Raw genomic sequence first — 22,428 nt, forward strand, 5'->3', positions numbered from 1 at the left:
AAACGGGTAGTTTTTTGTGTTACCCTGAACAGGATGTGTGGATTTTCAGAATAAGAGAATCCCGATTGAGCCAGTACAGGTCAGGATTTATGCAGTTAACGGGAGTGTGTTGTATACGTGTTTTTTTATGCTTAAATTAAAATGTGTCAATTAAATGATAAACAAAGTATAAAATAAAAAAAAGTCAAAAATCTAAAGTGGTAATTGCAATTGTGAATTTGGTTACATCTAGACGTACATACGGTAGAAGGATGATGAAGGGGTATCTTGCCACAAAAGGTGCATCAGAAACATGTATTGGATCTGTTCTAAGAACTATTAATCAACCTTACCATGAATCAAGGTTTCAGGTATTACTTTTTTCTCAGTCTTCAGTTGTTACATCAATGTTGTGTTACTGACTTTGTCATTAAATAGTTTTTAAGCTTGAAAAACACCAACTATACCGTATATTTAGTTAATTTTAGAGACGCGGTTTATACAAATCATTATGTAGAAACTTGGCTAGCTAATTGAAAAGTATATGGAATAGAGAGAAAGAGACACAAACAGAAACACAGGAAATAAAACAGACAGACAGAACCACAGACAGAACGGCAGAGACACATATAGAAAGACATAGACACAGAAAAACAGAATGACAGGAGACAGAAACAGACATCGACAAAGACAGACTGACCAGTCCATTATTTCTACTATTCCAACCCCCCCTCTCTTTCAGGGTGCATGCAATCTTGATCCCACACCATATCAAGCTGACTACATGGGTCACAAGGTTCATTGATGGCTTTAGGAAGAAGATTGTGGCTCATTCGACAATGCCGATAAAAAACAATCCTGCCATCTATGAGGATGTCTTCAGGTCAGTGTACAACACTGATATACAGTCCTGGAATCTTACACAGTGTTAGTCAAATTGACAACAGACAATATGCATAGTTTATGCAGGAGTTGCTTTCAAGTGATCGCCATAACCAAGAGAGAAGGCCTTACTTGACGACTACATCAACAAGGGTTAGTACAATAGATGATTCTTCAAATGTTTTTTTCTAATGAAATTACACCTGTGCTTAAGTCAGACACTTCTTATTGGTATTCACTCCATACATTTCCATGCATTGAATTATATATAGCATTTATATTTTAAATGTTGAATTTTATAGAATCATGTGGTTGAACGGATCTGGCCTGAAGTCAACAATCGTGTCAACTATCTTCTGAAGCAAGCCCTCCTGCAGCTAGTTGATCAAGAGGAACTTGACATGAAAAATGACCTTGTGAAATACTGTGTGTCAAACGTTACCGGTCAGATGTGTCAGGTCGGCCTTACAAAGGTGGTGGAATCATGGAATGCTCGTCGAATTCATTGAATAGAGAAAATAATAAACATGGGTAGATCTTGAGACCAATGACAGCGTTCTTGCTTTACAGGTAAAGGTGTACCAAAAGCTCTGGCCCACAGGAGCTTATGCGTCTCTCAGGTGAAGCAGCAGAACTTTACAGGCAGCAGGTGGGATCCTCACTTTCCAAATCCTCAACCTTTGGAGTTGACCCATTTACTGCTGAAGACGAAAATTTGAAGTTGAGAATCAGTTTGCTGTGCAATATCCAGATATTTCAGACTTGTTCTCCAGGGCAGTGAACAATGACTTCATTTCTTTCTAGGAGGCTCTGCTCTTCCTTGTTAACACAACTCAGCGTATTGTGTGATTTGTCCTGTGCTATGTTAATATAAACTTACATCCTCAAACGTTTTCTCATTTAATCAGTTTGAGTGAAGTATTAAAAACAGTGCATATACAGTGAACATCAATAAGACGCAATGTCTTTTTTTTAGAAAACAAAACTTAAATAATTGTAATGGCACAAACGGTGTTAGAATCCTTAATTTGCTTCTTGTAAACAACACATAACAGTAATATAAACAATTAACAAACAGCGATGAACGTGTAAATTCCACACAAGAGGATTACTTGTTGAACAGGGATCTCAAAACAGAAAATACTTCTGACAGACCATTGACCTCAAATTTTCTGGGGCGTCTGCTCTACATAAACAATAAACAATTTCAATAAAGTTCTACCTAACCTAACATTTGCACAGTGAACAGAGGTTTCCAGCCCTTGTTCCACACATGTTTTTCAACCAATAATACTCTGACAGCACTGTCGTGAAGACCGGCCCTTCAATGATGTATGTATTCTTAAGATTAGGATCAATCTCCTCCTTTGTTCCTGCCAAACCTGAAAGTCACTCTCTGGCACAGCAAGAATCTTTCGTGCATTTTGCTTCCAGTAATGAGACCTTTTGGGACACAAATAATAATTAAAAAACATTATTTAGATTGACCATGGACCGATGAATATGTTACAATAACAATCTTATTAACTAAAAAGAATCTTAAACTTATTTAACCTGATGTTCCTTTAGATTCCAGAATTGCATTTCCCTGTGTATCAGTCAACACTATAGGGTCAGGACTTCAAATGGCATCTCGCACTTTTCCAGTGATCTCCTCAAGGGTAGCCTCATCTTCCATGAACCGGATAACCACCATTCTGCTGGGATTGACCTTTCCACCAACTATTTCCGCAAGATGCACTGATCTAGAAGAATGCAATAGCATTGTGTTTTACTGTTATATTTTGAAGTTTCAAATCGCATCAGTGAACATATTAAAGTTACAAAATGGTGTGGTGAGTGATGCTCTGGGGAGGCAGTCTGAGGTTCTCTGAGGGGTATTTTGAGCACTGGTTGTCGCAGGTGTCTGCCTGAAAGCAAGGGTTGGGCCGGGGTTCCTGATGGGACTTGAACATGAACTTCATAGTGTCCTCTTGGATGAAGGTCAAGAACTGACCAGACTCTCCTGGAAACACAGTCAAGTTTGCTTCATCAGTTAAATATAAACTTTAACTTGAGACCTATCAAGAAATCCAGAGGTCAAATAATTGTTTTTCTTAAACTTGCAAAATGTATGTTATTAATTAGGGCCAATGAGATGGAGGAAGGAAGAAATTGAGTTAAATACATAAATCTTAAACATGGACAATGTTTTTTATCACATTGGTAGTAAATAATTAAATAACTGTTTGTTCAACAAAATATATTATGATACGTCAAAGTAGCACTCACTAGCTAATAACTATAATCCGCGCTACAGCTAATAACTTTTCAAATAACGTGATGGCTCAATTTGTTTGCGGTCATATCTTTTTCCTTAAGGCACAGCCGTTTGCCACCTCGGAAAACGATGTACTGGTCCATCATCTCCATGTTCCAGCTTACACTTGGCGATGCGGCCTTGTTTCTGACTACAATCCAGACATCCTGTTCAGGGGAATACATAAAACGACCCATTTTTCTGTTTCAGTGCGTCAGTAATTTAATTTTTTTTTGTTTATCTTAAAAATTAAATATCGACCGATTTTTCAATTATGACTTTTTCGTTTTGGATTCAAATAATGAAAATCAAACATTTTTGCTTTTTGTTTTTAAAATGAAAATTGAATAACCACTCCTTTTTCATCTGCTCTCGCATCGAAAATCCAAAGACCAAAAGTTACATGGCCCATTTAAAACCCAAAACCAAACAAATATATTTCTGAGGGACACAATCTAGGTTCATTGGTGGTTAAACGTTGATAGATCAAAACAATCAAAACGTCTTTATTCAGTTAAGTCGAATGACAAATAGTTATTATCTCCCTTGTTTTATCTTCAATCTTAAACAGACTATCATCAACAAACTACATCAGTAAGGAAACATTTTTCACGATTTTTTAATTTTTTATTAGAAGCTGCAGGGAGGAAACAATTTCCATATTTAAACAATTTGTAGTTCTAAAATGTGTTTTTAAACAACAGGAAACTGGAATGTTTTCTTACAAAAAAAAACTATAATTAATAACGCAAATTACACTTTTCCTTCAACCAACACAGACGTACTCACTTACAGCTCTGAATGGTAACACGATAAAACTGAACATTAACGTACACAACTGCACTCATCTGATGATTACGTTAAGACCGTTTAAGACTAACATTCAAACACCAAAGTCATATTTACACGGTAGAAACAGACAATAAACATACAATAACACACACTATTCTACAAATTCATAAGTCCATATCTATTTAATTAAAGAACAAGAGTGGCAGAAAAGATTCACTTAAGTTGCCATCACTGATGGGTCAGAAAAAAGCCATCAGTTCAGTTGAAATAGTCTTTGGTTCACTTCAAAACAGCCACCCTGGCCGGCAGCACTCTGGGTTTGGGCATCAGAGTGAGGTTTCTAGGCTGTGCAGTGGGCTTCCTGGGCATGGGGGCAAACCAGCAGAGTTTGGAGGAATCAAACCAGGTCGGGAAGCATCTTTATTTAGGCGTGGGCTTTCCATGTTGTTCAGGTCAGCCGGGGACTGCAACAGTGGCAAAGTGTTGAGAGGAGGAGGGATGATGATGGAGTTTCGTTTGGTGGGGGGTTCATCCTCGCCCTCTACCTCGTCTATAAGAGGGATCTGGGTCTCAGAGTCCTCAATGCGGAATTCAGGATGGGACATGAAATTGTGGATGGAGCTGCGTGACTCTGGCGTCTCAAGCCCAGGGTAGGGTGAGACACTGTCTCTGAAGGCATTTACTACACGGATCTGGAGACAAAATGTTATAATATGGGCAGAATTATATCACTTTTTACTGAGAGATTGAATACAAGGCAGAGTGAATTACAATGACAAAGCTGTTTTACAAACAAGCAAACAATACAGTTATAAGAAAACAATTTATTACCTGAGTCTGGATTCTGTTAAGTCCACGGCACCAAAGAACCTGTCCCCTCCTCAGTTCCATCTCTGCGTGGTCGATCTCATCTAGGTCTTTCATCTCTTCCAGCTCTTCCTCAGGGATCTCCTCTTGCTTGGTTCCATGACCTGCTGTCTTCAAAAACTTCAACCAGCTGGTAGGAATACTGGACACAAGCTGCAGAAAACAATGAGAGAGATGAATTTTCTCTAGTGTCAGGGAACATCTCAAGCATTAACAAGTACAATATACTATGAATACAGACATTTTCTTTAAATCCGTCTTTTTTTATACACACTTTTGTCAGCGTTTTTGCCAGATTGTCCGCTTTGCGTCATTCTCCTATTATTCCTTTTTTATTTCAGTGTTTGCTATTGAATATAGTTGGTCATGCTTCAAGTTGTAGTTGCAACAGAGTCACAGTGGAATATATTGGCTGTGGAAGTATGAGAACTATATTTGGTATTTCTTAGATTAGATTATACCGTATGTCCAACATGTGAGCGTTGTCCTTAAAATGATCAATGTCAGATATGAGTGGAAATCAGAAAAAGAGATTCTGATCCTTTAATACCACATGAATTTGTTTCTTATACACAACCACATTAATGTGGGAAAAAAGCCAAACTGAACTTGGCTATTTTAATGATATTATTAACTTGACCTCCTCACCTGTCCCCACAAGAGGCTGCCCATTCCCATCAGCACGCACCACAGCCACTGCTCAATGGTCAGACTCACACAGCTGAAAGGTTTACCTCCAAACTGTACAATGACAATCTGCAGAGACACACAAGTTGTCATCACTTGAAATGTAAGGAGAAGTGCTGCTAGATAGAGATGCGGCCAACCTGGATGACAAAGGTTCCAAAGACGATAGAGCAAAAGATGGGGTTGTTGAACATGCCCTCGAAGACGTTTCTCTCTCCATGAATCTTGCGAGCGTTCAGCTCATTGAACAGTTGCATCAGCACGAAGGTGTTGAACACGATGGTGTAATGTTCTGAGGGAGGAGCATGGAGGGGGGCATTCCTGCCGCAGTCGATGTCGAACATCTTCTCACCTAAAGACGTGTAACATGTGACACCAATGATGACAAAACATGTCAGTTGAAGTTGTATTTATGTGGGTACTGATCTGTAACATTCACTGACCGACAAACAGCAGAGTGAAAATGATGGTGAGCTGGTAGACAGCGTGTCCCAGGATGTTCTTCATCATGGTGCGGGAAATGAGGGGTTTGTTTCGGCCGTATGGGTTCCTGAGCAGCAGGGCTTCGGTGGGTGGCTCAGTTGCAAGAGCCAAAGATGCAAAGGTGTCCATGATGAGATTGACCCACAGCATCTGCACCGCTTTCAAAGGAGAGTCCTGGAATAACAGTGAATATTCTCCATTATTCAATGAAGAGTCTTTTATCAAATATACATCCTTGTGTAGGTTCAGCTGTTTAAAAAAAGCTCTGACGGACCTGCGTAATGCAAGCGCCGGTGAACGCCACGATCACAGCGACCACATTCACCGTCAGCTGGAACTGCAAAAACTTGGAGATGCTGTCATAAACGTTCCTGCCCCACATGACAGCTTTAACTATGCTGGTGAAGTTATCGTCTGTCAGGATGATGTCAGAGGCCTCCTTTGCCACATCCGTCCCAGCGATGCCCTGCAGAGAAGAACATGGATATCTCTGATCAGAATAGTTGTTCTCCGACTGTATTAGTATGTTCAATTCATGTGATTCAAGTTTTAAAACATACTATACAAAAAAAACGATATTTATGTGTATAGCCATACATTTAAATGTAGAAAAAACCTTTGTCATTCTCTCAAGTTTGAATCAGACTTTCACATTTGTTGGTTTTTTTTAAATAAAATCATGAAATTGGATATTTTATCCTCAATGTATGTGATAAATTATACTACCTCATTTTGTTCGTGAATTATTTTACTTATATTTTATTTATTTTATTTTACTCTCTTAATACCAGATTGCATATTTCCATTAGTAGGAATTAGTCCGATTTGGGAAGATATTTAGCATTTTTAACTTTTAAAATTGTTAGAAGTTGAAAAAAAAACTTTTTTGAAGAGATATTTACCATGGCAAAGCCAACATCTGCCTTCTTCAGGGCGGGTCCATCATTAGTTCCATCTCCTGTCACTGCGACCACCTGCCTCTGCTCCAGCACAGTGCTGTCAATGATACCTGAGTGGGGGTCAGTTCACCTGTGAGTTGGTTTGCAGTGGACACAGTAGCTGAGTGAATCCATAAATCACACTTTAACAAAACATAAGAACCGAGACATGTCACCTTTAACAAGTGTGTGCTTGTCGGTGGGAGATGACCTTGCAAGGACCCTTAACTTGGGCCAGATCTTGTCAATACGTTCCTGCTCGATCTGAAGAAAAAAGACAACATGGTGAGGAAACTAGACATTTTACCATGATCCCATTTAAACACACAAATAGAGAGTTACATATTTGACATATTTGGTCATACAATGTTTTGCCTGGACACTTTCTTGGCAGGTAAGAAAAAGTGCCACAACTTCTTCAATGATGAGAAAATCTGACACCTTGTTAAATGAAGAAAGAGTAATCTATTTAAAATGTATCATTTCATCATCACTGACATCTCCCAGCTGGTTTCGGATTCTTCTGTTGAATTCTTTGCCTTCGATACACAAGAAGTCATCTCCAGGATGCAGGATTCCACATTTGGTGGCGATCGCTCTGGCTGTGTTGATGTTGTCTCCTGTCACCATGCGAACCGTGATTCCTGCACGCTGGCACTTCCGGATAGCTTCTGGTACCTGAAAAAAGAAAGTGGCAATCATAGAGTTCTCGATTTTGAGGAATAGACTTTTTTTTTCAAACAAGCTAAATGGAAAATATGCATTACTAATCACGTGTTTCGATAAGTCAACCTTGATGTACAGAGTATTCAAAACATTGTTTATATATGTTTACAGAAGCACAAGCACATTTGGACATGCGTAAAGATTAAAAACTAAAACTGTCTTTCTGTTTGTTTCTCTCTGAGGGGTACCTCGGGCCGTACAGGATCCTCGATGCCAACAACTGCAATGCAGGTGAGACCTGTAACAATGAGGTTCTCGTCGTCCCAGTCAGGCTCTTCATTATTGGGGAAGTCCCTGTAGGCAAGGCAGATTGTTCTCAGGCCCTCCGAGGCCATCGGCTCGATCACCTTCCTCACCAGATCATCTCTATCTCTGGGTTTGAAGGCTCTGGCCTCGCCACTGCCAGTGAGGATCCTACAGCACCTGTGATCACAGAAAATGTAATCAACGTGTCTTGAGAAAAGACAGATTTGCCATCGGACCTACTTTCTTAGAAGGATCTCTGATGCTCCCTTGCTAAACATACGATAGCTGCCATCTGGGTTTCTCAGTACGGTGCTCATGGACTTCCTGACAGAGTTGAAGGTGTACACTTTGAAGAGATTCTCCTCTGGAATTTCAATTCGGATGGTCTGGTAATCCCGCTTCAATTCAAGGGTGAGTCCGAGTAAGGCACATTCTGTCTTGTTTCCAATCTGGCGAGGCAGCCCTCCCTCCTTCTCTGGAGGCTATTGAAAACAATAACATCAGAGTAGACAAATACAATATAAAAATTAGCCATTTATAAAGGACATTTGCTCAAGGGCCACTAAAGGACTTCAGACTTGCCTTTTGAAAAGCGAATAACCTCTTAACACTGTTTTTATACAATTCTCTGCTGTTTTATAACATTGTCCTTTGCTTACGTCATGTCAGTCAAAATGAACTATACTTATGGATGCTGAATAGTCGTTCCCAATAAAACTAATGGTCTTCATTTCATTGCTTGAGTCATTACATACAAAATTGTTGAACTAGTCAGCAAATTCTGTCAAGCTAATTTTTATATTTTTCTTTATCATTTTTTCCTGGAAATGTCTCCTTAATTGAACAATCACTCTCAGGTGGAATTCAACTTTCACTCACGAGGAGGTGTGTGCAGAATTAGTTGTAACCAATGACAAGCCGCTTGTTCACAGGCACTCAGGGATTAATCACATGAACCCTCACTTGGCAAGCATACAGTATATGAACCGAGCAGGACATAGTGTGTACCATTTCTACAATTCTGTGATACAGAAATGGAAGGTCGACATCGTGGAAGAGGATTGAGGAAGTTGGGAGGAAGGGGACAAAACAGGGGAGGAGGGAGAAGAGGCCAAATACATAGGCAGATTCCTAATGAAATTAGGGTTACAATTGTGGACCATGTTGTCAATCATGGCCTCACAATGGCTGAGGCTGGTTGGAGGGTGCAACCAAATGTTGGAAGACCCATCGTTATTCAATCATTCAAACATTTCGTAGGGAGAACCGGTATGTATAGTATTGGACAGTAATCCAACATCTCATAATATCTCATGTTTACTGTACATTACTGTAATTTTACTCTGCACCACAAAGGATTGAAAGACAACCTCACAGAGGTGGAAGAGGGCCACTGTTTACCCCGCAACAAGAGGAAGCCATTTGTGCAATGGTGATGGCAAACAATGCAATAAGGTTGAAAGCGCTGTCACAGAAGATAACAATGTGTTTGGCAATATTGAATCTGTCCTTTTATATTGTTTACATTTGTGCACAGCTCTACCAAAAGGTTTTTTTTTGTTTGTTCTAAATAAGTGACTGAAGTGTATTTTTCTTTTGCACAATGCTGTAGAATTGCAAAAAGCATATACAGTAAAAATGTGAAACATACGTATTCAGTGTCTTGTACTCACTTACTCACTTAACTACCGAAATGTATAACTTTACTGTAGTTTTCAAATGGTTGTACAAGTAGTGGATAGTGCTGTCTTGAGCATTTTCAGGGAGTGTCTCCGAGCTCTGACCTTTTTTTTGCATTTGAAAACATTGAGAGAATAAACTGTCATAATGAAAATGAAAAGCCATTTGACTATCTTGTTCATAAACAATGGTGTCAAGACTTCTCATTATGATGACACTGGCAGTTTCATTGACATGAATACTTGCTTTTGAGGAATAGACTATCCATTTTGAGCAAGTGACGTACTTTTGCAGGTTATCCACTAGGTTTTGCAGTTTGCACTAATTGTTTTGAGAAATGCACTAACTGCTGTGCAAATGTTAATAGTGATGTGAAAAAAACACCAAAGCGACTGAGAAAAACTGTAAGATGGTCAGTTAAAAGTCTTTCTCAATATAAATTAACACAATTTACAGCATGATATTGTTGTTTATTTTCTTAAGACAAAAATGGAACTGAAAAGAAACAACATTTTTCTTAAATCAGAGTTGATTGGGACAATTTGTTCATTGCCTATTTGACTCCAGTGTCATACTGTTTCCAGTATTGAGACTTGAACGTCTTTCAATGTAACATGAATAAAATGGAAAGAAAACACCAGCTGGGCCTTGTCAACTATCGTAATGGAATCAGACCAGTGACGTGAATCCGGGTTACTGTGATCAGATGAGCCCTGAGCCGCCATGGCAGCTTTCCAACGTAAGTACTTAACTCTTGAATGGAAGGCTATTTCTACTCCTCACCATGATCTTTGTGGTGTAGGCGCAGTTGACTGCTACTCCACGGATGAGCAGGTCCATGATCTTGGCAGGAATCTGGTCTGGCCCTGGGACTCTCTTGTGGTAACGTTCAGCAATGTAGGACTGCACCACAGTCATGCGGTTCATGGTCAAGGTGCCCGTCTTGTCAGAGCAGATGGCTGTAGCGTTGCCCATCGTCTCACAGGCATCCAGATGACGGACAAGATTATTGTCCTTCATCATTTTCTGAAAAGGAGAGAAGCGATAATTCATATGAGAAAGATCCACTTTGTACCAGCAAAACCCCAGCATTTTACAGATTATTTCTTAAATAATGGTGATTGAAAAGTGATTCTTTTTTTAACCACTAATCCTTTGCGTGTCTGCACAGACTTCCATTTCATTTGGGATTTACAAACTTTCCTTTCGACTTGCTCTGCAGCCAGCTCTAAATAAGGAACAGTAAGACATTCCAGGCCTAAAGTTCAGATCTAATCTCTCCATCTTATAGATTGTCTGCTCACAAGATCTCTCTTCCACCCGTTGTCCTTCCTTTAGAGAGCGACAGGTGAGTTCTACTCTCTCTTTTTGAGAAGGATGGCGTACTTTAGAAAAACGATTTCAAAAAGCATCCTAAACACTTAACAGGCAGATGTAAAAGCAGCTCAATGAAAGACCAAAATATTTCTTCACTTGTTAACAATAGAAGATAGATAGATAGACAGACAGACAGACAGACATAAATTGTTTGATTGATAATTCATAATAATTCAAAAAATAAAAATAAGAACAAGAATGAAGTTTCTATAAAAAGTACAAGATGACACAATCTAAGTCTAAAGATCATAGATCGAAGACTAATAACAAAGAAAAAGGATACAAAGATTAACATAGAATAGAATGTCATGAGTCAACATGTTAACATTGCTGATTACATTTTTGAGGATCATTCAATTAAATGATGAATAAATTGTTATTGTTAGGCCTTATAAAAAAGGCTTGATGAGCCATATTTGACCCTAAGGCCTTGTATTTGTCACAGTTTTGGGCTGTTTTCTTCGGGGCATTTTATGTGTCGGTTGTGGTAGGCTACCAACAGAAAAGACAAAGAAAAACATCCTTAATATGTGTAATCATGCCATGAAATTAGAAAAATATGTTATGGTCATATTCGTATTCATTTTATCAGTTATTTTTTCTTACATTTCAATAATGAGTTTTGAGTTGAATTTGGCGGTTACCTTGACTGAATAGGCCAGGGAGATGGTAACAGCCAGAGGGAGGCCTTCAGGCACAGCAACCACAAGAACAGTGACACCAATAATGAAGAACTTGACCAGGAACTGGATGTAGATTGGGACACACTCGTGTGTCCAGACGACTGCCTGAATCCAGAATGTGTCGATGAGGAAACGTGTGATGAGGATGAGGACGGTGAGAGCAGACATGAATAGACCTGAAGAAAGACAGAAGATCAATGTTACCAAGAACGGATCGTTTTCTTACGAACAACCTGATACAGTTAAATTTTTGATAAGTTTCACCTGCTTTCCCAATCTGCACGGCTAATTTGGTGAGTTTCCCCTGTAGCACGGACTTCTCCTTTTTACGCATATTAGTTTTCTTTTCAGGTTCTCCATCCTCATTGAGTGGCTGCATTTCCAGAGGGCCTCCTTCCTTTTTCTGGTCTGTACAGAGAGGTCAAAATATGAAACATAACTCCTCGATTAACATGAAGGTTACCTTGATACATACAACCCTTGTAATGTTAGAATCCACATCTGCATTTCCTAATATGAATGTATACAATAATGGTAATTTGACCTCAAGAAAATAGTTTATAGTTGACTTATTTATTTAAGATATGGCACATTCACAATTTGTTAATAGCAATTTGACACAAGGTGAAACTTGTAGAGAGATGCAAAGATTTCTTGTTGGAAAATGTTGCTGTTTTTGTCATTGCAGGAGTTCAATTTGATAAAGATCAGTGAGATAAGGGCTTCTTCTAGCGTCACCAACAGACAGTGGAAATATCAACTGACATCAAGATGATATTTGGGGAATTTACCCTGAACGATTTTGAATTATGTACACTTAAGACACGTTGAGGTCAAGGTTCTGAAGGAATATCAAAAAAACTTGTGTGGCTTCTAACTGCTGCTGCTCACATACCATCCCCTTTGTGAAGTAGCAAAAAGGGAGACATGACAATGTGAGATCACATTCAATTGAAAAGAAGAAAAAAAAACTTGTGATTCTACTGATATGACATCATTGGTGGCATTAAAATATTTTACTTTATGTTGCGATGCTTTTGAAGTTCCAAGACTAGAGTCTGATGATAAACCACACATTGTATCTCTTTCTTGGCTGTGCGTGTATGTCTGTGTGCTAATCTAATTTCTGTATTCTGCAAGGAAGAGAAGGAGTAGCTTCAGGGTTTAAGTCCCATAATCTACTTGTTCCTAATCACCATCAACAAAGTCATGAGCACCTGCTGCTCCCATGACCAGCAAAACTAGTAAGAGCTAATATTCTGCAACAATTGACCAGCTCTGGACCATAAAGTGTTGCCATAATGCTGTACTGACACTATCGATCTAAGTAGTCGTAAACTGTACAATAGTTCAACGTGTGGATTGATGTCCTCATTTTCTTAACCCTATTCTATATAAATAAAAACTAGAAAAGCGGTGTGACATTGCAAATCTCCGTAAAGGAGATTATTTTGGATTTTAGTGGGGGTCTTTTGATGGGGGTCTGAGTTCCCTGAAGTGAAGCATGATATGATATGTTTATTCTTTCATTCTCTTGATCGCTTAATCCCTTATGGGGGGGCTAGAGCCTATCCCAGATTCTAAGGGCGAGAGGCGGGGGACATCCTGGACAAGCCGGCAGTCTGTCACAAGGCACACAAAGCCACACACAACCATTCATTCCTATGTGGGAGGAAATATTTCACTTGGGTGTCCCTGCCTACCTTGATAGCCTCCTCTACGTCTCATACCTAGACACTCAGACTTTTTTGAAGCGCAGACCTATTTTAGTTGCACATCACACTCTTTTTTCACCCTTTCTTATCTTATTTTAGCCATTTAAATGTGATGATGTTAAATGGATTCATGGCAAGAATGGGGTTAGATATATATAAACCTATTTAAATCTACCATGTCCACAAAAGTCATCATAAAGTCATCATTACAGGAAGAAAAAGAAACAGATATTACACCATTGAAAAATGTTAATAAATCTCATAAAGTGTTGTCTTTGTTTGAGAATGTCTCAGCAAAGAAGATTAAGGTAAGTATTTTTTTGTTGTTTCACACACTGCACCAGTCTTCCTTACAGTAGTTACAGCACTCTTTCTGTTTGGTCTGTATTAACCTCCGATGACTTCAATACATTCCATTAACTTCTGTTATACATTCCTTCCTGCCATTCCTACCATGAAAGAAATATGATGATACAAAGTTGACCCACATTTTTTATCTTTTTCATCCTTTTTGCCTAAAGGTGAAAACAATTTTAGGGAAGAAGTATGGAAGAAACTAACCACTTTGAGTGTACTATCAATGCATTTGAACGTATACGGTATTTCTTATTTTGCGGTAAAAAAATCTACTTTATGAGTGACTTTTGAAAAACAAAACTTTTAAACTGCCACTGTTAAATGACACGTGACCACATTTACACAAAGCGCAAACATTTGCCTGAAATCTGATTAACATCGCCTGTGTAACCAAAGCAACCAAAACTTTGCCTAACCCCCTCTTCCTTATTATCTATTTATATATATAAATAAATATATATATATAATTTTGAAAACCTGACTTTGTTGTTCCTTCTGAAGAATTACAGTTTCTTTAAAGAGGATTTGCTCTGTGTCAGTGTACTTTGTTTCTTTACATTATTTTTTACTTTCAAAAAAATATTGGTTAAAACAACAATGTTCATTAACATGTAAATTATTGATGGTGAAGTTTCATGAAGCAGTGTCATTATTTTGCAATGCACTAGATGGCAGTCTATTTTAATTTGTGTTGAACAAGTGTTTTAATGAAACATCACATGATTTTAAACTGATGGCGCCTCCTACTGACCTCTAAACAACATGACACTGCTTCACAAAGCTTCATCAGACCATCACTAATGGTAATAGAAGTATAGTATACAACAGATGAAACAGAAATGTTTGTCTACGATTAATTGACCATTTTGTATATTAGTTTTGTATATTCTATTTTCTTATTTGCATGAAATATTCTGAATTACATAAGGCCTCTATTTAGAGAAGCAGATTTTTTTTTACTGTTAAATTATTCACAGCTATTGTTCATTATACTATTTAAGGGCAAACGGTTGAGGTAAATTAACCCAACATAAATCTCACTTTTCTTGCTAAAATACTGCATTAACTCACTTCTCTTGTCCTTCTTTTCTTTCTTTTTCCGCTCCTCTTTCTTTTTTTCTTTCTCCTTCTTTTTCTTCTCTTTCTCAGCCTTGTCTTCATCTCCATCTCCTTCTTCGCTGGCGCCAAGTAGCGAAAAGATGATTCCAGTCTGAGAGTTCAAACCCACCGCAGCGACCAGCATCTTTCCTGAGCCCTCCATCACATGAGTCCCTAGAGAATAGTTGTAAAGAGGCACCTTTTATAGTTCCATCAATCTTCAGACAGTCTCAATAAACCTTTGATGTTATAGCATCATTGAATACAATGAAACAAAAACTTGAATCATTTTTCTGTTTCAAGTTCAAAAGCAGGTATTAAATAATTGCTAATATCAGCAATTGTTTATAGGTGCCCAGCTGTTGAGAGAGTTTCTGTTCGGTAGACGTCTCTATGGGGATGACATCACACCTGAGGTCACCTGAGTTCAACTGCTCCTGAAACATAAACACATGGACGAAACCTCTGCTCCGCTCATTCTCCGATAAATTGACTTATTAAAAAATTTGCTTGAGCCATTAAAAAGTAAGTAAGTAAAGGTTATTTCTAAAGCGCCTTTCTAGACCAGGGTCACAAAGCGCTTTAACAATCAAAAACAATACACAGTTAATGTATATACTTTAAAAGATCAAGACACATAAGACCAACACAGGAGTCCCAGAAAACCAGGGTAAAGCCTGCACAAATAAAAAGGCTGTTTAAGTAGTTGTAACCCTTTTTTTAGTGGTAAAATAATTCTTTAAGAAATTGTTTACACTTCAAATAAATATGATAATTATAAAATAAAACTACATGATAAATGCAAAAAAGCCGACTAAACATTACAATATATTTGTACTGATAACAACTATGAAGGCTAAGGGACATGTAACCACCGTACATTGAAGATGGTGGTAATTCCACATGATTTGATGCAATTGTGATCGCTGCTGGGTCAAGTACCTGAAAGCAACATGGGATCTTTGTCCAGATTCTTCTTGACATGATCCGACTCTCCGGTCAGAGAACTCTCGTCAATCTTCAGGTCGTTTCCCTGAATAAGGATCCCATCAGCAGGAAGTAGGTCACCTGAAAAACACGATCGGCAACAAAATCCGGTCTTTTTAAGTTTAAATATTTTCGTCAAATCAATCAATTTTCACTATGAAACTTAACCAAACGCTTGAGGCTGGATTTAATATTCTATGTATAATTGACGTTTCCAAGACAATAAAAGTATTCCATTCTCCAATATGGGAAGAATATAGTTATAATCATCATTATTTAATCTCAAAACATTGTAATTTAAAACTCATAATCTTTCTTATCCTGCTGTCGTTTAAGGGAAAGACAGATCAAGGGATGATAGTCGGATTGGTGCAGCGTCCTCAGTCATGAGGTCTCGTAACGGTCTGTTTTGGTGGAGATAGAAATGAGCAAAAGGCAATCTCAATTGTCCTTACTCTCATCTATGGTCCCAAACTAGAGACCAGAAGAACAAGAACATGAGTAAAAGCGGCCAAAATAACTTTCTGCACTATCCATGAGAGGCTCTGTCATTTGGTAGGGACTAAAAGTGGTTCAGATGCTCAAAAAAGTCAGTGTAGGTTTCATTAGGTTGCCTTCATCTGGAAGTGGTCAGGGCATGACCAAGTTGAACGTTAACAAAATGCAGGACCAAGGATTAGATGGAATGACTATCTCTCCCACTTTGGCAGAGGGAAAGACTGGGCCTCTTTGCACCGATACAAAGTTGCATATGACAACATATTTTCTTCACAAAATCTCCTTCTATATTTACTCCTACATATTTGTACTGCAACAAGAACACCTCTCAAACATAACTATAACCTTAGATGTTAGATCAACCTTAAATAAAACTAGTGTGATTTTTTTCTGTTTTGAAATGAAGATAAGTATATAAGGAATTAACTTTTTGGAAAGCGCCAATACAACAAGGAAAATGTTTTTTCAAGAAGTTGGACGTTTGGTGTAGTTTTGTTAGCTTCTTTGGATAGATAGATGGATAAACTTTGTTAACCCCTCTGTAGATCTCCTTCGGGAAATTGTGTACTTTACCACTAACCAATGAGCAATCAGCTAAAGATAAAACCGCATTTCCCGTCTTACCATATTTGACTTGCGCTATGTCTCCGACGACCATCTCAGATACTTTGATCTGGGTCACCTGACCCCCTCTGAGCACGGTAAACTTCTGCTCCTGCTCGATGCGATTCTGGAGGCCACGGAACTGCTTCTCTTTGCTCCAGTCGTTAAAGGCGGTTACCAGAACAACGCAGACCACTGACAGCAGGATGGCGGCTCCCTCTATCCATCCGGCCTCAGACTCACTGTCGTCTTCTGCGCCGCCGGCAGCTTCTCCACAATCTGAAGGTGATGAACAGATATGAACATCTTGTATATTTGAGGATTCGCAAATCTCAAACATGTATTAACACATATTAAGAAAAATAACCGGGATATAGTTAATATACACGTTTATTATTCAACTCACGCTGCCTGTCAGCATCAGGTGGCCTGTAGAAGGATAAACCTAGCGAAATGATGGAAGCAACTTCCAGGATGATAAGTGTGATGTCCTGTAGAGCTTCCCAAACTAACTGTAGGAAGGTTTTAGGTTTTTTGGGAGGGATCACATTCTGGCCAAACTCCTGCTTCCTCCTGGACAGGTCTTCTGATGTTCCATCCAAACCTGCAGGTCAATGAAAACACAAGGACTGTTTAAAAAAACGATCATTCATCCATGAATGATGAAAGTTACATTTTGATTGCAGTTTTATTTTGCTGCACAGATGTCACACGAGCAATATTAACATTTTCTTACATTTAACATCCCAATAACAAATATACAAATATACCAGTTGAATGAGATAACAACTCAATTAAAAATGAAGGCTAAATATTGTTAATACAGAGCAGGAGGAAGAAGGATAAAGAGTGATGTGCAGGGTGGGTGGGGTCTTCCATAATTCTGGTGGTTCCCCTTCTAGTGTGTAGATAACATCATGTCATATCATATCAGAATGTTTTTTGTCAATTTCTTTACCTGTACAGTAAATAAAAAGAATCAAGATTAAGTTGTAGACTGAGAGGACATTTGAACTTAAGTACAGTCTACAAACACAATGTATGATACGATACAAACTAAAGGAGTAATAATAATAACAGTAATAAAAATAACAGTTCGAGTAAATAAGTAACAAGGCAATAAAACAGCGCAAAATAAAACATGATTAAATAAGATAGAAGATAAGAGATAAATCTTTGGAAACTTCTCTGCGGTAGAGCATCCGCTATGCCAAAGCAGTGAATACTTTCATTTTTCTGACGATATTTCTGAGGGGCATAATGTGTTAGTGCTTCAAGTATAATCGACGACTTCCAGATCGACTCCTCCCATATGCAGGGAAGGGGTACGATGTCCACTTTTCCTAAAGTCAACAATAAGATCCTTTGTTTTCCTCATATTGATGCAGAGGTTATTTTTTATAGATAGATAGATAAATAAACTATTAGTTTTATTATTTTATTTATTTATTGTATTCTTATTATTATTATTAACTAATGCAGCCCACCATTGCGCTCCACACATTTGTCGGCAGACTTCACAACATTACAGCTAGTTCCTAGCTAAGCAGTTGTATGTCAGCAGGGTGAACAGAGGGGGGCTCAGTCAACAGCTCTTAAAATCTATTGCACTTTTCTCACCGCCTGTCAATGAGTCATCTCGTATTTCACATGTAATGTGAAAACAACTTTCCTCACTCACTCACATGTTGAAATGTTGAGGTCTTGCTCTCCAAGATGTCCCTCATTGTGATGATGCTCCCTTTTGAAATTATTACTTTATAGTTCTCAAAGTTCTACCCAGTCTGAAATCTCGGCGAATGAGAGGTTACGAGAACGGAGTCCATCATGACATAATAATGGTCTTCACTTCTCCTCCAGCCAGCTGTAATCATGCCCACTTTGTTTATACAAAAAGTCCCTTGGAGGTGGAGACTACTGGCATGACACGCGGTGACAAACCTTGATGCTAGACCAATCACAGCAGAGTGTGTGGTTATGGTAAAGAAGATCTCCAGAAAAAAGGGTTTACAGTGGGCTAGGTTCAGTATATTTTTTAATGTAAATATTCCAATTCAACTAGTTTTGTACAAACAGACACATACTGATGAGTACAAGATACATTTAAGAGACACTTAAATTAACAAATGAGTTGCCCTTTAAACTTGAGGGACGGAACAAGGGAAACTTGTTCTGTATTTTGAGGTATCCTCAACACGCTAAGATGCACTCTCATCCATTGCCTCTCGACCCCTGTTACCTTTCAGATCTATAGAGGATAAAACTCCCTTTTAAGCCTGTGTCACGCACAAACCGTTTAAGAACTGCCTCTACACTGCTGGAGGGAGCAACTATAAAGTGTAAAACAGCCAGCAGTTAATTAAATATTGTATTGTAATTTTGCAGTGATCTATCTAGAATCAGATTTTAGTTTCTTCTGTTTCATTGTGTGTTTTGTGGCTGATTTTATATAAACTACTCTCAAAGGTACAAAAATGGTTATTTCGTTCTGTTTGTCTTTAAAACAAAAGTTTGTAAAATTGAGTGGCTTTTGTGTATATCACAAAAATGTAGTACATCAAGTATTAGACAGACTTAATTACACTTTATTAATCCCTCTGAAGATCTCCTTCGGGAAATTAGCTAATATAGATATTACAGGTGTTTCATGTGGAAAAATTGCCTGTGACTCAAAACATGCATAAATGTAAAATTGTTTTCAGCAAAATTATACAATAATTTTAAAACACTTTTCGCTGATCATTGTTTTTCGCATTGACGTGATCCCAAGTAGATAAAGATGATTATTTTAAATGCTCTCATATAATTCTGGAGAAAAAGATGGTGTTTGACTGACAATTGTATTGATGTAGACAGAGCTGTCGAGGAGGTTTCCTGGTGCCATTTAATGTCCTTTCTGTTTGCCACGTCTGCATTTTAAGTTCAACAATACAATTGGAAAACAATTTTGTGTGCAAGCTAGACATGACTTACTGTCACTTTAGCACATAACTTGATGAATTATAAATAAAAGAGGGAACAGAAACTATACTTAACAGCATAATTCTAATAAAAAGAAATTATAATTAAAAAAACTCAAGAAATAAATAGAGCAGAAACACAAATGCATAGAACATGTTCAACATGTAAGTAAGTAAGTAAGTAATTTTTATTTGTATAGCGCTTTTCTAGACCAGGGTCACAAAGCGCTTAAACAATCAAAACAATATTCAATAAACTGTAATTAAGTAAAGACATTGATATAGTATAAAGATGACTTAAGCTTCAGATGCTACAAAAATCTTTATATTAGAGTCAAGAACGTCCTGTCTGAATTAAGAAAAAAAAAATCCTCCATTTGACTGAAACTCCAGCAAACCATGTCACGTTGGACATCCAGCATACCCACTGAGACAGACGACAGATTAGATTCTCGGAGATGTGTCCAGCTGTTGCTGACATTTGACTTGTGTGTGTCAGCAGGAGACCAGAAGTGTTTACCGAGCGTGTTCGAGATGGACAGACTGCATGAACTCATAATGAGGAGAGAAATGTCAGGGAGCACATGTCTTATAACTGACTCTATCATTTGTACATCAAGTCCATCAAAACAATTTTAAGAACCTTTAATAACAGGAAGTATGATTCTTTAACTTATTGACTCTTCAAATGACGTGTCACCTAGATGACGAAGATTGAGTGTGAATATTGTTTGACCTCAGGAGAAAGTGCTGACCTCAGTGGCCTCTGCTGCAGGGTCTCAATCATGTTGACAGTGGCTGAAGGAATTGAACTTTTGAACCGACTACAGTCATCCACCCAGAAAAACCCTGGTTAAGTTGAAGGTCAGAAACCCTGCTATTCACTTGACAATGGATGCACAAGTATACATAATGGTCATTTCTCTGTTTGGCTGAAACTATTTTTTTTATGCTGAAATGATTTAGTTTTCACATGGTATAACTACATATTTTTTGGTTTTGTTTGTCCTTTCTTTCTTCTCTCAAAGTCCAGGTGAAAATATTATGTCCCACCCACTCTTACGTTAAACATTTCAGACATTTCTCATGGAGCTTCAATCACACATTTGATGACAACTCGATTCATACCTCAGTTAATGTGTAATTTAATTGTCATTATTATCACTGCTATGTGTGCTCAAATATTTTTTTTAAAATGTTTTTTTTTTCTTTTATAAAGAAAACACAACATCAGTGGGATAATATGAAATGTAACGTTCTTTTTATGATGCTTTCACAGGCAAAAATACATGTTTCTATATTATATTATTATTATTTATATATCTCCTGCAGGGTACATCACTTGTGATTCAGAGTGAGGTGGGGTTGTGGGAAAGGGGCTGAATGTCACAACGACTGACCAAAGTGATTATCACTCATGATAAACCACAAACACTCTAATTTCTCATATAAGTCTTATCATTTAGTAAAAATAATAATTATATACAGGTACAGGTGCCAATGACCAGTTGGAAGGTTCCACTCGTTTAACTTATTTCTGCTGTTCTTCTGCTAATCAATACATTTTAATTCTAAATGGTATCTTCATGTGTTGGGATTTTGATGGTACTGCCCCAGAGCTATAAGGTTGCTGGTTTAGGGTTTACCTTTACACACACACAGGGGTGTGTTTGACAGTCTGGGGACCATTTTATGGTGTCTCTCACCCTCTGCAGCCTTGGTGATGGAATAAGCAGTAGACATATATATTTCATTTTCATATCTATACTATTTAAAAAAAAAAAAAATCCATTGTGCTTCTGGTTGCAAAGAGATGATCGACTTCCATGTAAGTGGTTCTGTAAAGCAACTCCATTCACGTCTTTCAAATGTGACTGAGCTCTGTATCTGATCCTCAACAGAAGTCCCCTTCCTGCCTGAAGAAACGAGTTCATGACCATAAAATGACCATAAAACTTGCGGCTGTGATTCACAGATAGAACTTACACTACACTACATGTGTTTAAAATCTCTGTTACAGATCTCATAGGCAACTCACATCAATTGACCTGAATAAACATCCTTTTGTAGTCAGCAAGATATGAAGATCGGCGTCACACAAATGAAACGATTGATTGTGAATGCTCCCTACGAACAATAAAGAACAAAGAAGTCTATTCAATAGGTCAGTGAGGTAGGTATGCATTAAAAAGACCTCCAGTTTTCCGGAATAATAACAAATATTTAGATATCTCCCTCCATGAACTGTGAATGACATTATTTATGCCCTTTTTTTCTTCCTCTGTGACAGTCTGTGTTAGAATTCCAAATGATGATGCCACTTACCCTCTGTTGGGGAAGTTCTTAGTCTTGAACAAAGTCCATGAACGTCACCGTAACTCTCCTGGATTTTAGCCGTGGCCTCTGTTCCTCTGAGCTCCATCAGGCCCCGCAGCTCCATGAGGGAGCAGCTGAACTCCATCTCGTGGTTGGCCTCGGCCCGACGGCCATGTTTGGAACCACGAAAAGAGTTGTTGGCCATTCTTTCTCTTCAATCACGACACAAACGTAGACTCAGCGATCGACTTCAGG

General features: G+C 38.2%; 1 protein-coding gene and 1 pseudogene across 1 annotated transcript; one reads left to right on the forward strand and one right to left on the reverse strand.

Moving 5' to 3' along the window:
- The first annotated feature begins 251 nt into the window (after nt 1–251).
- LOC148072587 (uncharacterized) lies at nt 252–1,710 on the forward strand (annotated as a pseudogene).
- Nucleotides 1,711–4,278: 2,568 nt separating this feature from the next.
- LOC148072588 (plasma membrane calcium-transporting ATPase 1-like) lies at nt 4,279–22,378 on the reverse strand. Its single transcript, XM_087798261.1, has 21 exons — nt 22,183–22,378; nt 17,304–17,501; nt 16,919–17,176; nt 15,752–15,877; nt 14,783–14,983; nt 14,067–14,072; nt 13,843–13,869; nt 11,904–12,047; nt 11,601–11,815; nt 10,363–10,605; nt 8,140–8,381; nt 7,842–8,076; nt 7,426–7,605; nt 7,104–7,191; nt 6,892–6,998; nt 6,264–6,455; nt 5,950–6,163; nt 5,647–5,858; nt 5,468–5,575; nt 4,784–4,972; nt 4,279–4,644 (listed from the first exon to the last, which is right to left on the reverse strand). Exons 1-21 carry the CDS (start codon nt 22,376–22,378, stop codon nt 4,279–4,281), a joined length of 3,747 nt encoding a protein of 1,248 aa, XP_087654387.1.
- Between the last annotated feature and the right edge of the window lie 50 nt (nt 22,379–22,428).

Source organism: Callionymus lyra, chromosome 8 (genome assembly GCF_982586985.1).
Source record: "Callionymus lyra chromosome 8, fCalLyr1.hap1.1, whole genome shotgun sequence".
In the NCBI taxonomy this organism is placed as follows: domain Eukaryota; kingdom Metazoa; phylum Chordata; class Actinopteri; order Syngnathiformes; family Callionymidae; genus Callionymus; species Callionymus lyra.

Coding starts and splice junctions, on each gene's coding strand:
- LOC148072588 (XM_087798261.1), bottom strand. CDS start 22,378: ATGGCCAACAACTCTTTTCGTGGTTCCAAACATGGCCGTCGGGCCGAG. Junction 14,984..15,751: donor AGATCCCATGTTGCTTTCAG/GTACTTGACCCA, acceptor ACTATTCTCTAG/GGACTCATGTGATGGAGGGC. Junction 11,816..11,903: donor CGTGCAGATTGGGAAAGCAG/GTGAAACTTATC, acceptor GTCTTTCTTCAG/GTCTATTCATGTCTGCTCTC.